This window comes from Carya illinoinensis, chromosome 5, assembly GCF_018687715.1.
Source record: "Carya illinoinensis cultivar Pawnee chromosome 5, C.illinoinensisPawnee_v1, whole genome shotgun sequence".
Taxonomy (NCBI): domain Eukaryota; kingdom Viridiplantae; phylum Streptophyta; class Magnoliopsida; order Fagales; family Juglandaceae; genus Carya; species Carya illinoinensis.
In genome coordinates, this window is record NC_056756.1 from 40,828,728 (window position 1) to 40,846,939 (window position 18,212).

An 18,212-nucleotide genomic window follows, 5' to 3' on the forward strand; every position below is an offset into this window, starting at 1 on the left:
TTTTTCCTCAAATATCGTCTACACTTGTCATTGATTTTTCGTGGGCTATGGCAGTGTATGTTTATTTCTTTCATAGGGTAGATAAAGGAAGGAGAGAGAACGGTTTGCGTCAATAAATTAACCAAAAAATAGAGGGAATATGAATAACCTTTCTCCTACAAATTTGATCTTTTCTTGCAAAAGACCGGGGGGGGGGGGGGGGCGGACACTTTCTTCCATACTTTTCACAAAAGAAGGTAAAGAGGGAACTTAAAATGATAGATAACAGAAAGATCTCCATTTTCTATACCCTCCTCTGAATTATCATTTTAATTTTAACCCACAGCATTTCTCTGCTTTCATGTTTTTTAACCTATGCTATTTCAGCTTGAGCCCTAGCTAACTGTAGCTACATAACTACATGAAAAGCTCAGACTGCAACAAGGTATAGTAGTTGGCAGCTTCATCTTCTAATTCCCACAGACCATCACACAAAGACAACCCATCTCCACCGTTAAATCCATCTATATCGCCGTCATAAACTACTCCAACTTCTCTGTTCGGAATCCCAAGCTCGTCATCGGAAGCTTCAAGGAGGTGTCTGATAACTCTCTCCTTGTCATCCTCCTGATCCTCATCTTCTTTCAGAAGCAGTGTTGAAGGTGAGGAAGAAGAATAAAAAGAAGACGAGGAGGAGGTTTGGTCTTCCAGGGTGGCAGTGGCTGTCGAGGGATTTTTCGGGTCGGATTTAGATGAAGGGAATGAAAGAAGGTCGAAGATGGAGTCGGACGAGAGTTCTTGTTGAAGAGTCGTGATGAGAGAGGACAGATCCTGAGTAGGTTCCACTTCCTCCACTTCGAGCAGAGAGGGGGGGTCTTCGCAGACGAGGTGGCACCGGCGAGGGAGGGGGGTCTTCGCAGATTCAAAAAAATTACCGGTTGCTCTGTTATTTGGTTTCCCAAGGACTGGCAGCTCTGTCCAGACGAAGTACTGTGCTCGATGTTTCTGGGCAGAGAGACGGCGTCGCTGGTGGTGCTGGGTGGAGGAACCTATCATGCGGGCGACAAACAGGGGCTTTCGCGAGAGGATTTCGAAATCGAAAATGGAAAAAGCAAACCGTCCTGACCCCATCAAAAAACAGACTTTTAAAAAAAAAAAATATTGGATGTCACGTATGGTGTGCAAGTGTGCTCCTACTATAGTTGTAGATCCGTAGCATTGCTCTTAATCAAAATCTCTACCGAGTTGCTTACACCACCTATTTCCCATATTGAGTATATATATACTTTCAAATCCCACAAACCAATTTTGCATAAAACCATAAACAACCAGATTGATAGTTAACTATCGTTTTGCATTAATTTTTTCCAACTATCAAGCAAAGTGGTAAGCAAAATAATAAACTCAATCCTATCCAATCAAAACAACCAAAACCCATAAACCAATGAGAGAAGAGAGAAATAATTCTAATTTGATTAAAAAAAATTAAATTATTTTCTCGTATGATATAATTATTATAATTTTTTTAAATTATTACATAATTTAATTTTTTCAAAAATTTTAAATAAAATTAATACTAAAAAATTATATTATAACATTTGGTCCCCCAACTTTATAACGAAATGAGGCCGTGCTTACGGTGCTGTGTGGACGGCGGTGGCCGGATTTTAGGTCTGGAATTCAAGGAGAGACGAGGTGAGGTGCGGCGTGGGTTTGAAATTCTAAAACCCAGAACGCTTGTACACACAGAAAATACCCCAAAGATTCGTAAATAGAGAAAGCCATCATCGACAGTGACGGTGGGCGCAGATCCTCAGAGCCAGAGGAAGACCATTGCAAGTTCTAAGGATCATGAGGAACTTAGTCGTTAAGTGGTTCCTTCAAAGCTCAAGCTCATTTACTTGCCCCTACTTCTCAAGATCCAGCCCTTTCTTGCTCTCCTCTCGATGGGTCAGTCTCTCTCACACTCTCTCGCGATATATTTGCACATGCATTTGTATATATCGTATGAAGTTCACGTATCAATTGATGCTGGATTTTTTTTTCCTGATTTTTGTCATTAATAAATCTTATTTTTTGGTTCTGGTTCAAGAATTCATGTGGGGAGCTGAAACCCGTAAATGTTCGATAATGCTTTTGTTGATTGGATGATCACTTCTTTTTGGATTGTGGGTCTGGCCGACTGAGCTGTGTTTACTAATTCTATTGTTTGGTTGGGTTGATGTGATTAGATTTTTGGAAGTGGGATTTTACAGTACCGTAATGTGGACTGGAATCCTGATGATCATGCCTATTTAGATTAATGCGAACGGTTCCGAACATGGTTCAGAGTTAAACTTTGTATAGAGAAGGAAACTGAGGAGTTCCTTTTTTGGACCATAAATTTTGAGTGTTGAAGGGGAAAAACGCAGCCAAGTGGCTCCGGAGATTTTGATTAAATTCCTAAAGAAAAGTTAAGGATTCTCGTGAAGTGGGTTTCTTGAAAAGCAAATAGTTAATGAATGATTTGGCTGAGCATTGAGAAAAGGGAAGGGTTTCTGTGAGTAGGATATGGGTGAATTGTCAACTTAAAGTCTGGTGTGAAGGTTTCACTGAGTTATATTCCTTAGATTGTTCAAGTGAAGAGTGGGTTGGTAGCATAATATTTTCTAGAAGGCATCAGGACCTCATTCTTTCAGCAGGCTGAAGCATCAGGGTTTTAAGTTGGCTGTAAAGTTATTCAGGCCTTTTTGGTAGCAGATCTCTGTTTGGACTGTGGTTCTGGGGAATTCACGTCTCATAGTGATAGGTCCCAACTCAGAAATTACAAAAGTAAATAACAAGTTCTCTTCGGGTGAGAAAGTACTGCAAGGTTTGAATAAGATTTTTCGTACCCTTCATTGATAACGGCGGCTACTTTAAATATGGAAAGCCTGGTACAACAAATCCAAAATACAAGCAAACTGGTAGCTAAAGCTACGGAACTGAAACACACGTAAAAGTAGATCATGCGACTTACATAAAATTAACAAACTAACACGTAAAATAAACAAACTAATAGAAACACATAAACGATGTAAAATGTGCAACTGCAAGTGACCTAGTCTACTGACCCAGTCCACACCGTTGCACCCCGTTCCTTCTTCACGTGTCATTAACTCCTTTGTTGTTTTATCACGTCCACTGGCATGCCGCATGCAACGGCAATTTACGTTCCACATTTATCCCAAGTATTTGGGATTCGGCCGAGGAGCTCTGGCTGACCTTCGTGGTCTATCAACACCCCCCCCCCCCCCCCCCCCCCCCCCAACATTAAGTGGACCCTTGTCCTCAAGGTCCACGCCTGGGTACCTCTCCAGAAGCTGTTTGGTTTTTTCCCAAGTGGCCTCTTCGGCCGACAGACGTTTCCAATGCACCAAACTTTCTTCGATGATTTGTGCCCCCTGTTTGATCCAGCGGTGATCTAGAATAGCTTGCGGTTCTAGTAGTACGACCCCGTCGTCAATGAATGGTGGTAATTCAGTACTGTGTGCCACCTCATTCTCGTCCTTGGTGTTGTAGCGTTGAGTAACGAGACATGGAAGACCGGGTGGATGCGTGACCCGTCTGGTAATTGGAACTTGTATGCGACTGAGCCGATTTTCTCAAGGATTTTGTAGGGCCCATAGAAGCGGCTAGCCAATTTCTGGTGGACTCGTTTGAAAACTATTTGCTTGCGGTAAGGATGGAGCTTCAGAAGCACAAGCTCGCCAACTTCGAACGATGCATCTCTTCTCTTCTGGTCTGCTAATTGTTTCATGCGATTAACCGAGCGTGCAAGGTTTGTTTTGAGTTGTTGGAGTAAGTCGTCTCGGTTCATCAATTGCTGATCAACTTCATGCACAGGTGAGAGGCCTTCATGATACGCTGGAATGGTTGGTGGGAGCCGTCCATATAGTGGCTGAAAGGGGGTCATTCCCGTGGAGATGTGGTAGGTGGTATTGTACCAGTATTCTGCCCAGGGTAAATAAAAGCTCCATTTGTGCGGCCATTGATGGACAAAGCATCGGAGATATTGTTCGATGCAACGGTTGACGACTTCCGTCTGGCCATCCATTTGTGGATGGTACGCGGAGCTTAGCTGCAGTTTAGTACCTGACATCTTGAAGAACTCTTGCCAGAAGTTGCTCACAAAAATTGGATCACGGTCACTAACAATTGATCTAGGCATTCCGTGTAGCTTAATAATCCCATCCACAAATTTTTCTGCAACATTCTTAGCCATAAAGGGATGGGTTAGAGTGAGAAAATGGGCTGACTTACTAAGCCTATCAACCACTACCAAGATGGTATTCTTGCCTTGCGAGGTTGGTAACCCCTCAATAAAATCAAGTGTGATGTCGTCCCATACTCGACATGGAATGGGTAACGGCTGTAGAAGTCCTGCCGGTGCCAAAGTTTCAGCTTTTATCTTCTGGCACACCATGCAACATTTGATATATTATTGGACCGATTTGAGCATCCCTGGCCAATAAAACTGTTGCTTTAATTTCTTGTACATGCGCAGGATGCCTGAATGTCCGCCCACCTTGGTGTCATGCATCTCATGTAGCAGCTTGGCCCGTAAGGTAGAATCAGCTGGTACGATTACCCTGTCCTTGTAACGCAGTAGACCATCTCACCATCTATAAGTGCCGTCGGGTTGGTCTATGGCTACACGGCCCATGGACTGGATATACAGGTCTTCTTTTGCAGCTTGTTTTATCTCCTCCCATAAGCTAACCTGAGAAATAAACACGTTATGGAGCATGGGACTACCACGTTTTCGGGAGAGGGCATCGGCTGCAGAGTTTTCGCGTCCTGGGCGATACGTGATCTCATAGTCGTAGCCTAAGAGTTTGGCTACCCATTTTTGTTGCTTCGGTGTGGCGATACGTTGCTCTAGAAAGTACTTGAGGCCTTTTTGATAAGTTTGAATATAGAATTTCTGCCCAAGGAGGTACGGTCGCCAAAGGCGTATTGCTTCTACGATGGCCAACATTTCCTTGGCGTAGGTGGACCATGACTTTTTTGCCACTCCCAGCACACAACTCATAAAGGCCACGGGTTTGCCTTGCTGCGACAATACTGCTCCAATTCCGTCACCCGATGTATTGGTCTCTATAGTGAAGACGTCTTTGAAGTTGGGCATTGCCAGTGTGGGCGTGGTGGTCATAGCTTTTTTAAGAGCAATAAACGCAGACTCTGCTTCTTCGTGCCATCCAAATTGGCCCTTCTTAAGGAGATTGGTGAGGGCCCGTGCAATAATGCCATAATTCTTGACAAATTTCCTGTAGTAACCTGTCAACCCCAGAAACCCACGTAGCTCAGAAATGTTAGTAGGTCTTGGCCATGCCACCATTGCTGCAATTTTAGTGTCATCGACTTTTACTCCTTGGCTGGTCACAATATGCCCTAGATATTCCAACTCTTGTTGTCCAAAAGCGCATTTGCTAACCTTAACAAAGAACTGTTGCTGCTTCAATATCGCTAGAGCCTGTTTAACATGTAACAAATGCTTGTCCCAAGTAGGACTATAAACTAATATATCATCAAAGAAAACTAGTATGAATTTCCTAAGATGAGGGCGGAATATAGAGTTCATGATAGCTTGAAATGCTGAAGGGGCATTACACAGGCCGAAAGGCATAACCAAATATTCGTAATGTCTGTTATGAGTGCGGAAAGCAGTTTTATGAATATCCGAAGGATTCACCCGTACCTGATGATACCCGGCCCGTAGATCTAATTTGGTGAAATACAATGCCCCATGGAGTTTGTCCAACATATCGTCTACTGTGGGAATGGGAAAGCGGTCTTTCACGGTGGCTGCGTTAAGTGCACGGTAGTCGGTGCAAAAATGCTAGTTCCCATCTTTCTTTTTCACTAATAAAACAGGGGATGAGAAGGGGCTTGTACTGGGTCGAATGAGGCCTGAGTTTAGCATATCTTGGACTTGTTTTTCAATCTCCTCTTTTTGATAATATGCATATCAGTACGGTTGGACGTTAATGGGTTCAGTTCCTTCTTTAAGCGAAATGCAGCGGTCGACTTCTCTGATGGGCGGCAAACTTGAAGGCTCCTTAAATAATTCTGAGAACTCTTGTATTAATTCCTGCATGTCAGGATGAATTTCTTCGCGTGACTCTCGCGTACTGACTTGTAGGCATACGGCAAAAATAGTATGGTTCTGGCGTGCCTCTTTGGACAGCTCCTTCAGTGATGCAGTCTGAATAGCTTCCCCGTCGGTCCCTTGCAACCATCTGATCTGGTTCTCCCAAAGGAATTCCATAGTTAACTGCTTCCAGTTGCAAACCACGGAACCTAGCATTTCAAGCCATTGGATTCCTAGGACTAGATCCAGCCCTGTAAGAGGAAGGGAATAGAGAGTTAAGGAGAAAATAGTGCCTTGTAAGTCTACCCGTACCTCTTCAAAATGCCCTTGGCACTTCAGTTTATCGCCATTAGCTATTTTCACGGTGAATGTCTCGGTTGGCACCACTGGTAGTCGTAACCCGTTGGCCATTCGCTCACTAATGAAATTGTGAGTTGACCCGCTGTCTATTAACACGATGACGTTATGGGAACCGATCCTAGCAGCTATCCGCATGGTCCTGGGAGCTGACCAACCCGTTAATGCATGCAACGTAATCTCGGGTTCGAGATTCTCCTCCTGGTGTACTCCTGCATTTCGACCTTCATTTACGTTGTCGTAGATAACATCGTTACCGTCCTCGTATCCCTCCAACATGAGCAACCGAGACTCCTGGCATTTGTGACCTGCGGTAAAATGCTCATTACAATTGAAACATAATCCTTGAAGATGACGTCGCTGCATTTCCTCCCAACTCAGCCGCCGAACTGGAGCGACAGGTGCTACTGGTGCCATCCGATTTGCTGGTGGAAGAGCTGGGGGAACTCGTACTGGTGGTGTAGATCATAAGAACTGCCTTTGTCGCATTAGTTGGTCATCTCTCATTCTTGAGAAACGTATAGCTCTTTCAAAGTCTGTGGTTTAAACATACGGATTCCATCCGCAATTTCTGTCTTCAAACCACCCATGAAGGTGCCCACAAGTGCCTTCTGTGTCCAGCCTCTGACCCGGTTGCCTAATTGCTCGAATTCTCATTGGTAATCACGCAGGGAACCCATCTGCCGAATTCGGGACAAAGCTTCGTCAAAGTCTTCGCAATCCGAAGGTCCAAAGCGTGCCCATAGTTCCTCTTCAAAATCGCTCCATGAAAGAACTCGACCTTCCTCTTGAAAAGTCTGGCAAATCCATTGCCACCACTGGTTGGCTTCTCCTTCCAAATGGTAAGATGCTAAAGAAACCTTTTGGGTTTCGGGAGTGTTTTGGAACTCGAAAAACTGGTTCACACGGTTGAACCACTCTGTCGGATCATCACCTGAAAATCGCGGAAATTCTAACTTTGTCGTTTTGGAGGATACCACAAGCTGTCCCCCATTGTGACCTTCACGGTATTGAATACCCTGGTTTGGAGGTTCTTGGTCTGCAAGGAGCACATCAGAGAGACGGTTAAGAGTCTCTTCAACATGCCGCAGTCGATCCGCCATGCCCAGCTCCATCCGGTGTAGCCCCTCTTTAACTTCACCTAGCCTAGCCTCTAGATGTTCAATTCTCTCTTTATTGGTTCCCATATTAACCTGGCTCTGAGGCCAATGATAGGTCCCAACTCAGAAATTACAAAAGTAAATAAAAAGTTCTCTTCGGGTGAGAAAGTACCGCAAGGTTTGAATAAGATTTTTCGTACCCTTCATTGATAACGGCGGCTACTTTAAATATGTAAAGCCTGGTACAACAAATCCGAAATACAAGCAAACTGGTAGCTAAAGCTACGGAACTGAAACACATGTAAAAGTAGATCATGCGACTTACGTAAAATAAACAAACTAACACGTAAAATAAACAAACTAACAGAAACACATAAACGACGTAAAATGTGTAACTGCAAGTGACCCAATCTACTGACCCAGTCCACATTGTCGCACCCCGTTCCTTCTTCATGTGCCATTAACTCCTTCGTTGTTTTATCACGTCCACTTGCATGCCGCATGCAACGGCAATTTACGTTCCACATTTATCCCAAGTATTTGGGATTCGGCCGAGGAGCTCTGGCTGACCTTCGTGGTCTATCACATAGACATATATGTCATCTAGCAACAATTAACGTTAAATACTTATAATTTTTCCACTGAGTTTTTGGTAAGTCCTTTGTATCTTACTGGGTTATAGCTAAGCAATACTGAAATGTCTGATGTGGATGATACATTCTTTGAGACATTATTTTTGCCATGGAAATTTGTATATTTAAAATATCATCACACAACTAAAACAAAGTGAACATAAAAAAAGCTTGCAAATATCTTATTTAATTTTCATTCAGAATAAAAAGTTTTAGGTATTTAATGCTAAACACTCAATTAACTTGGTTTGCTCCCTAATGGTCACCAGTTCAAGTCCCCTCAGGGCCATTGGAGGTTTACCTGGCCGTTAATTTCAAGGTCTTGTGGGATTAGTTGAGGTGCGCGCAAGCTGGCACGGACACCCAAGGATATAAAAAAAAAAAACACTCAATTAACTTTGAAACTTTCAACTCTTATCCAATTTTTGAGATTTTTTCAGCTATTGCCAACTATGCTATCCACTGCATTATGCCCATGCTAATATGGTTTCTTTGAGGTTATGTCCAATTATGCACTCTGTTGGATATTGTCCATTAGATGTATTTTTGAGGTTAAATCCTATTTCAGCGTGCTCATCCCTTCAATTGGCTCTTCATTTTTTTGGAAGTTTATTTGGAGAAACAAGTAGCCTTCGAATGTTGCACTTTTTTTTGTCTGGCTGGCAGTCCTAGGAAAGATCCGAACCACTGATAATCTAAGAAAGACACATATTGTAATATTTTTCTACATTGTGAGTAGGCTAGGGAGTTATGGGTGGTGAATTCAGCACTTTTTGAGATTCAGTGAGTTATGCACCAACGAGTGGTGGAATTGTTGGCATGTTGGTGGAATCCCTGTGGTCATAGAAATTCAGATGTTTGGAAGGGTCCCACTATGCTTAATGTAGTGTATTTGGCAGGGTGCCATGCTCAAACTTTTTAAGGCCAAGAAAGGACGGTGTCGGGGTTGAAAGCTACTCCCTTTTGCATCCCCTATATTTGAATTGCTGCTCACCAAATTTTGTGTATCACTATATCTTAAATTTCTAGACTTCAAAGACTTTTGCTCTTTTTCTTCTTGTTAGTTGGGTGTTTCCCATGTAAACTCTTTAAGTACTTGTGTTGTGCCCCTCTGTGCTTTTAATAAAATGCTTTAATCATAAGAGAAATATGGTTTCTTCTCTTGTTACCTTATGAGCCTTGTATCATTATGAGATGCTATTTAGAAATTTTAGAGAGATATTGGGCATTAGTTTCTTCGAAATTTTTGCCGTAAAATGTACTTTTCTTTGATATAACTTTGATGCAGAGGAGACTAGGTTTAATAAAATGACATGTCTGCCAGATTTCAACTTATTTTACATCTCACATGTTCATGATCATCTTATCTCGAGTATCTTTTCCTTTTCTTTCTTTTTTTTGGTTCTGGATGTCATATTTTGACATCAGTCTATAAACTTGCATGAAACATGTACTCCTCTATGTGAATCCAGACTGATAAAATTAGACATTATCTTACAATATCCTTATTATTTTTATTTTGTTATTGTTTTTGAAGTACTCAGTTTCTGCTCCACGTGGTAATGAGGAAGCTGAAACAGTAGTGTTTCCAAGGTGATCCTTTGCTTGATGACCTGAAGAATTTTTATGATACTCTGATGAAATTATACTCAGTTTGAATTCTTTGATGTAGACTAGTGGGGCATGCTTCTCTTGTATACTTCTTGTGTACTTGGGCTATGCCTATTTATGGTAATAAAACTCTTATTAACTATAAAAAAAAAAAAAAAAAAAAAAAAAAAAAAAAAAAAAAAAAAAAAAAAAAAAAAAAAAAAAACTAGTGGGGCATGCAGTGTGGATGTGTCTGGCTGTGTGTTTGCGCCTTTGTGAACTGTGGTTTTGGTAGTTTTATGCTACTCACTGTTAGGATCTTTAATACTTCTTTCAATTTGGAGTGTGGAAAAGCTCCGGCTGATAGATCATTAATGAGTTTGATATCTGTATGAAACTCTTTTTTTTTTTTTTTGATGGTTAACATCTGTATGAAACTCCTAGTTGATAGGCAGACCTTACCCCTGATATAACCATCTCTACATCTGTCTGCAAATCCTCCCTGACGTAATTGCTCTTCTGTCACATTGTCATTTGTTACAGACCATCTATGCTATATTATCTGTCTCAGAGTCTTTGTCAATGGAAATGCCTAATTTAATATAGCTATTATAATCACTAACCAAACAAAAAAATTAGAGCTATTATAATCACTGACCAAACAAACAAAAAAAAAATAGAGCTGATATAAGTCAAGATTGGTGAAATTAGTGAAGAAACCTTTTTTTTCCTCAAGTAAGAAATGGAAATTAGTGAAGAATTTCGAGTCGTAATAGAATATTTTCACTGATTCTGAGGTTCCGACTTTCTTTGTTGACATGGTATATCTTAGGCTTTTGGTTTAATGGATATACTAGACTTTGGCCATGAGATTTTGTTGACATACAATGCATTTAAATTGTAAGTTAGCAAACTTCATATGATGTAAACACTGTCAGATACACTTTGCAAGTTATGGGTGTTGCAATCTTTGTATATGTTCCTTGAGCCTTCTTGAATGCAGGGAGGGTCCTGGGTTTTCTTATGGTCTCCACTGGGCTTTGGCTGCAAAAGGTGTTCTTGTAAAGGAAAACGCTTTTCGAAACCTGGAGTCTTCTGAACTACAGCGAAAGGGTGCAAAAATTGTGGGTAGGCTATCACATGGTCATTTCTAATCTCATTGATTTCATTTCTTACTATTATTAAATACTCTGATTTGTCCCATCTTTCCTGTTAGATTCCTTGGCGGGACTTCCAGTTTATGTTAGAGGAAGTATTGTTGGAGGAGCTTCAGAAATTTCCAAGTCTCAGTTTGGCAAACTTTTGAAACAGGCATGTTATGGATTTGATTTCAATATCCCTTTTTTTTAGTTTGGCACTGGAAATTTTTCAGGTTTTTCATAAACTTAATATAAAGGTGCTAAAATGTCAAGAATAATTTCTTTAGCTTTACTTGATTCATCATATTGAATTTCATTTTTACAATGCGTTTATGCTTTTTTAGGGATTTGTTCAAGTTTTTTGTTTGTAGGAGTTGGACATTGTTTTTGGCAAGATAGTTTTATTGATGATAAAAAAAGGCGTCATGCAAGCACACCTTGCTAGAAAGAGTACAAGGAAAACGAAAGAACACATAGGATACTAAAGCTGAAAGAACATAAGTATGCTGCCATCCAATGATAAAGAATAATAAAAAGGAGATCCTTTCTCACAATCCTGGAAGGTTCAATTTTCCACAAAGCTTCACCTCGTTTTCAGTTAAACCAACCTTTGTGACACATTGAGTCATGACCCAATGCACTCTGAAAATGCTAAAGAAAGCTTGCCATAAAGCACCAGCTCCGTTACAATGGGGCACCAAATGATTCATTGAACCAATTTATTGATATGATGTGTAGCCTTCTTAAATTATCCAAGGTAAGGATTTTTCCTACACTGCCACCCAAGCAAAGAATGCTGCTCTCAGTGGAGCTTTAGCCTTTTGTCCAAATGTTTCTCCATGGTAAATGAGAATTTTGGTGGAGAGTCAACATACGGTAATGTAATTTACTTAAAAGAACCCTCTCTTGGAGGTGGTTCATGTGGCTTCATATAAGTACTTGATTTATCTGATGGTATGGGATGGGAGAGCTGCCAAGTTGCGCAAAGCCACTGGATTTCTCTACACGGTAAAGAATATCGAGAACTTATAATGATTTGTTAGAATTTGATTTACTTGTTACTTAGGCACTGGTTTCTTTTAACTGTAGTCTTGGTTGACTATGTTTAGCAAACCTCTATTCTTCTCACCATCTGTGCTAGTTCTTGGAACTGTGCTCAATGTTTAATTTGTTAATACTATAATCCATGGTTTTATCAGGTTTCAAATCACATATCATCCATTTCAGATGTTTTTGTTCATGATGGGGCTATTGGTTCATCACCAAAATGTGATGCAAAAGTCCGTGTAATAAGTGATAGTCCTTCAGCTGTGTTATCACTTTCAAATGTTCTCTGGAAGACTCCAACACGTGCAGTTTCACATGATTCTTGTCCGTTGATGGTCTATGTTGCAACATCTATAAGGTATTTATTGTCAATTTTCATTCATTTGTTATAATGGTATATTAATGCTATGTGCCTGGAAATATTAAGCCCTGTACGTTGCAGGCTTTATACAATGCAAAATGTCTAGTCTTGCTTGGTGTATGCTTGCCTGGCTAATGTTTGCAACTGAGTTGGTGGGGACTAAATTTTATTAAATTTCGTTGTTTGACTGAACTTCCTTATTTTTTTTTGAAGGAATGCCTAATGCTTGTGAGAGTCAAGGGTTAATGACTTGGTATCAAAATATAGGTGTATCATAATGTGAAAATACTTTCTGCTGACAAGTAAAACTTTATTGATAGAAAAAGGCATAGCCCGAGCACACAAAAAGTACACACTGAATGCACCTAGAACCACTAAGCACTAGTGATGGATACAAGCAAATTATGTAAACTATTCCCATTACAAACAATGACTGAAGCCCAAGAAAATAGACTGTTGACAGAATCTCTTCAACTTGTCCAAGGACCAGTCCGGTCTTCGAAGCACCTACCATTTTTCCCCATCCACGGGCACCACATAATACAATGAGGAATTATTTTCCACGCACAGCAATGTGAACATTGCTCCTAAGACCTTTCCAACACTTAAAATTATCCACCATCTTCCAGGCATAACCCATGCCACACCAGTCCAGTTGAAGATATCATCCAACAAAAACCTGGCCACCTCACAATGTAACTATAAACGATCCACAGTCTTCATTTTTCTTACATAAGTAACACCAATCCATACTGATAAGACCCCGTTTACTCAGATTGTCAATGGTGAGAGTTTTTTCCCAAGGGAAGGAGTCCATCCAAAGAAAGCAATCCTGGGAGGTAACTTACATCTCCAAATACTTTTCCAGGGTAAGTGGTTAGCATGATGACCCAAAAGCTTGTGTGATAAGTGATAGTCCTTCTGCTGTGTTATCACTTTCAAATGTTCTTTGGAAGACCAACACATGCAGTTTCACATGATTCTTGTCCATTCACAATCTATTTAGCAACATCTATAAGGTATTTACTGGCAATTTTTATTCATTGATGGTTGATAATCTAAGGAAACATGGTATGATTGTTATGGAGTGGTTCTGCATGTGCAAGAAGAATGGAGAATCAATTGATCATTTACTTTTACATTGTGAGGTGGCTAGGGAATTATGGGCTGGCGTTCTTAGTAGAGCTGGGCTGAGTTGGTTATGCCTAATAGTGTGGTGGATCTATTAGCATGCTGAAATAGGCATCATAACAGCTCTCAACTGGTTGCGGCATGGAGGATTATACCTTTGTGCTTAATGTGGTGCTTGTGGACGGAGAGGAATCACAGGTGCTTTAACAACAAGGAGTGAGCAGTTTTTTTTTTTTTTTTTTTTTTTGGGGGGGGGGGGGGGTAATCTGGAATTTCTCTGTGTTTTCTCTTGTTCAGTGGTTTTCTGCTATTGTACTAAAGGGAGGGAATGTTCATGAGTTTTTGTCTTCTTTTCAGCTTTCTAGAATGTAAGTAGGTGTCTCATTTTGTATACCTTTTATGTACATGGTCTTCGCCTAGTTTCATTCGTTTCAATAAAGTTTATCACTTATCATTTTTTTATTTATTCATTTGTTATGATGGTATACTAATGCTATGTGCCTGGAAGATGTCTAGCCCTGTACATCTCTGGCTTTACAATGCAGAATGTCTAGTCTTGCTTGGTGTATGCTTGCCTTGGCTAACTTTTGCAACTGAGTTGGTGGGGACAAAATTTTATTAATATAAGCTTCCTAGCTAATTGATTGTTTGCCCAAACTTTCTTATTTTTCAAAGGAATGCCTAATGCTTGTAAGAGTGTAAGGCCAATGAAAATACACTTTGTCATTGACAACTTCTAAATTGTTGCTAAAGAAATTTTGTTGCATTTACTCTTCAACCATGATTTAGTGTAATTCCTTTTTTACACTTAAAAAAGGACTGATTTTTTTTGCTATTTCTTTTTGGTTCACTTGGTCAATGGATGTCATTGGAGCTCAAAGAATCTGTAGTGTGTATATATATATCTTTGAAGTAGGAGCTTTACTCCTGTTGAACCACGTCATCTAGTCCTGCATTAAATAACCATGACTGTAGTTGTTTAGGTTTAAAATAACTTGAAAGGTCATGCCAATAAATATTACATAATTTGGAATTTTAAAAGTCTGGAACCCTTCATATTCTTTCCTCTTTAATACTCATCTTCTTTGCACCATAGCAAATTTATTTATTTTTTCAGTAAAACAAGGATTTTATTTATTACTGTTAGTAATTAAAGAATGCCACGTTTTTTGAAATGTGTAGAGATTGGAAAGAACACCAATGGAAAAAAGGACTTAATTGAATCAATCACAAGTTCAAGCATGAAATACAATTGTCATTTTGATTCAAGATGAATGCTCTAATTGTGTTATTCCAATTTTGACTTTTGACCATGCAGTCCAGGGGTGGGTGACACTGTTGGCTTGGGAGCTCAAGGGAATAAGGGATTCATAGCTGCAGATATCGAGCGATCATCACTGATTTTATGTGGTAAAGCATTCTCAGATACAAATGGGATTAAAGAAGCACTGGCTTCCTTGTCTGGACCTATCATATCTTCACGGGGAGGCCTTCCTCTATCTGGAAGGTAATGCTCTCTAGCATTTTTATTTTTTTTAATTATATATATATATATATATATATCATGATTATAGTATGAATGCAATGTTCCATTTACATCTGGAGTAGCGAATTTCAGGCTCTTAGTGTCTGGTGATTCAGTGGTTCTTTTGTTTTCACCCTATCAAACCATTCAGAGCTGCACGGAGTCCTTCGTGTCTGCAGATGCAGGTGTAATTCTTTCTTCCGAAGGTGTTGCACCGTATTTTCAAAGTGAAAAATCTGGTGGCACGAATTTATTTAAATTGCCAGCTGCTGTTATCCTTGCATCTTCTGATAGGTAATAAAACCATGTAAAGATTGTGCCCTTTAATATGGATAGTAATGGCGTTCACTAGAGTATTTCTGTCCAAATTATTCTTGCAACACACATATGTGACTAGGTTACCGGGTTAGATGGTACCACTCACTATAAGTTCAAACGAAAATCAAAATTTGGAAGAGCTGATTGGACAACTTGAGTAGGCTGGTAGTCTTGGTTTAAGAATCATTTTATATTTTTATCCATCGAGAGAGCAAACCATTTATTATTATATTTGCTGCATAAGTGATAGTGACTGGTGTGGTAAAGCATGTCATTGATGTGGAACTGGAGGCTGTGGATTGAAAACATACTTTCCTATAAACCCACTAAAATTACCTTTTACCCATCTAGATGAAGGGCTGGAAACATATGTTTTTGCCAAATGAGTTAAAACATAATCTTTACTGAACAACTTGACTGAAAAACTTGACCGATTGCTTTTCTGGTTTTACTAACTGATCTGATCTTTTGCAATGTTTGAGTGAAAACATGAATGTTGCATAAGTTGCTTTCCTTGTTAAAATGTAAGGATGCTCAAAGTGGCTTGCTACTAATTTGCATTGTGCTTATGATGTTTCAGCCTAAGGAAAGGCTCAGTTTTGAAAGCCTTGAGGGACCATCTTCCACACTCTTGCAATTTACATCTTACCACCGAGCCTTCTCCAAGCATATAGAAAAGCTCCACTATTCTTCTAGGCATTATCCATGCCATTCCACCCTCAGTGAAGAAATCACTCCACAATGCACTTGTGATCTTGCAGTGAAGTAACAGATGATCAACTAGGAGATTGATAGCTGTGGTAATCAGATGGGGATTTTGCTCCTGATCTGTTGTTTTCTATCCCTCTAGGCATTGATTGGAATCACAAATCTTCTGATTGGGTGTTGAGGAAGGTGGATGAAATCAAGGATTGTGTGGATGTTTCTTGCGATGGCTTTGAGGAACAATTTAGAGCCCTCTTGATTGCTATTGAGGCTGGTCAACCTTCTTTGGACAGATCCGCTTTAAAAAAGCAGAGGGAATTGAAGAGATTGTTGTGCACCGTTAACTATAATGGCAGGGGAGGAAGTGCACTTGGAAATAAAGGCAAGGAAGGGGCTGCCAATGATTATCTATGAATCCTAAGATAATTTCATGGAATGTTAATGGGCTTAATGATGTTAAATATGGGAGTATGTGAGGGGTTGGTATTCAAATGAAGTAAGAGGAGCGTATGGGATGAGTTTGTGGAAGACCATTCGGAAGGGCTGGGGGGAGTTTTCTTGTCATATTAAATTTAAGGTGGGGGATGGGAAGAGGATACTTTTATGGCATGAAATTTGGTGTGGGGATTCTGCTCTCAAGATTGCTTTTCCTTCTTTTTATAGGATTGCTAGGGATCAAGATGCTCCTGTGGTCGGATGGGTATTGTTTGGGTGATGACTATGGAGGTGGTGGATCTTCTTTCATGTTGGAATGGTTTTGAGGGAAGAAAATGTGTTGCTGCCATATCGAAGATGATTCCTTTGTGCTTGATGTGGTGTCTTTAGTTGGAAAGGAATGAGAGATGCTTCAAAAACAAAGAATGCTCATTGGGAGAACTTAGGGATTTCTTCTTTAGTACTTTGTGTTTGTAGGTTAAGGCTCTTTTATTGAATGTTGATAATTTTCAGGATTTGCTTTAGCCTCTTTTCTTCTCAAGTGTCAAGTAGGTATTTCTTTCATATACGTCCTGTGTACTTGGTCTTTGCCTATTCATAGTAATAAAATTTTCTTATTAACTATATATAAAAAAAAAAAAAAAAATCGGACTGTTAGAGAACATCTTATATTCAATAAGATGGGAGAATTTCCTAGTCTCTTCTGTTAGCTTTCCACACCCCAAGTGACTGGCTAATCTCATTTGAACACTATCCTCCCCTTATGCTACCATATTTGGCTTCCACCTCCAATTGCCACAACATTTTCCTTTCCTCAACCAAGCTTTGTTGAACCATAACCTATTTCCAATTGCCAATCTGCCCAACAATTGTGGAGTGCAAATCTGGGACCACTTGACTTGGTGAAAGTTGAACTCCTCACCCATTCCTCCTTGGAAGAAGTCCCTTTGAAGCTTCTCAAAAAGTTGGGGTACTCCCACAGGCATAGAGAATAGAGACAAGTAATATTAGGGGTGTACAGTTTTTGGTCCGGTCCAGTCCGGTCCTATATTTAAAATATTTTTAATAATTTAATATATTATTTTTATATAGTAATTATATAAGTTGATGACGTAATTTTTATCTAATTTATTATCATTGACCATATAAAATATTAAATAATATATGCTATCAATTAATAATAAATCATAAATTATGTGATAAAACTAATAGCTTTCTTTTTTAGAACTCTTTGTATTTGGGCCACAAATGTTATTTTTAATGGACAAGATTTCCATGACAGCCTTGTATCTATACTCCCTACGTAGCTAGGGCATACTTTTGTACTTCATATGGCTTTTGCCTATTCTTTCATTAATACACTTTGATTACTTATAAAAAAAAATGTGATAAGTTATGTCATTATATGTAAATAGTTAATACATCATACATATTCTACTATTTACACTAGTAATTAGGTAATTTTTTTTTTTAAATACCTAAGTTGCAAACAAGTATGAATAATCTATTTACAATGAAATTATTTGACATTCATTAACCACATATAAAAATGACATTATTAATAATTATACATACTAAAGAGTAAAGTCTAAATTAGTAAGTAGTAATTATCAACATCATAAAAATAATTATAGTTAAATATTATTTTTAATGAGTTAGTTACATAATCCATATTAATAATTTACTTAATTTTAATTTTAGTAATTTAGATAATTTATTTGCCAAAAAAAAAAGAAAAGAAACAAAATATCAAAATAATTGGGCCGGACTGAATGGACCGA

The 18,212-nt window shown here is 39.3% G+C and overlaps 2 protein-coding genes across 8 annotated transcripts in view; one reads left to right on the forward strand and one right to left on the reverse strand.

Annotated features, from left to right (window-relative positions):
• Window positions 1-358: 358 nt before the first annotated feature.
• On the reverse strand, window positions 359-1,035 carry LOC122310350. Its single transcript, XM_043124246.1, has one exon. The coding sequence runs from the start codon at window positions 1,033-1,035 to the stop codon at window positions 397-399; it is 639 nt and encodes a 212-aa protein (XP_042980180.1). The 3' UTR covers window positions 359-396.
• Window positions 1,036-1,590: 555 nt separating this feature from the next.
• The window catches only part of LOC122308952, a 31,592-nt gene continuing 14,970 nt past the window's right edge, over window positions 1,591-18,212 (forward strand). For 5 of the 7 annotated variants that reach the window (XM_043122235.1, XM_043122234.1, XM_043122237.1 and 2 more), the window contains exons 1-7: window positions 1,591-1,929; window positions 9,718-9,773; window positions 10,774-10,898; window positions 10,987-11,081; window positions 12,109-12,314; window positions 14,767-14,955; window positions 15,067-15,267. In XM_043122235.1, coding sequence (XP_042978169.1) covers window positions 1,831-1,929; window positions 9,718-9,773; window positions 10,774-10,898; window positions 10,987-11,081; window positions 12,109-12,314; window positions 14,767-14,955; window positions 15,067-15,267 — 971 coding nt within the window. In that variant the 5' untranslated portion in view covers window positions 1,591-1,830. The remainder of the gene's footprint in view (window positions 1,930-9,717; window positions 9,774-10,773; window positions 10,899-10,986; window positions 11,082-12,108; window positions 12,315-14,766; window positions 14,956-15,066; window positions 15,268-18,212) is intronic. The other 2 variants (XM_043122239.1, XM_043122240.1) reach the window with 2 other exon arrangements.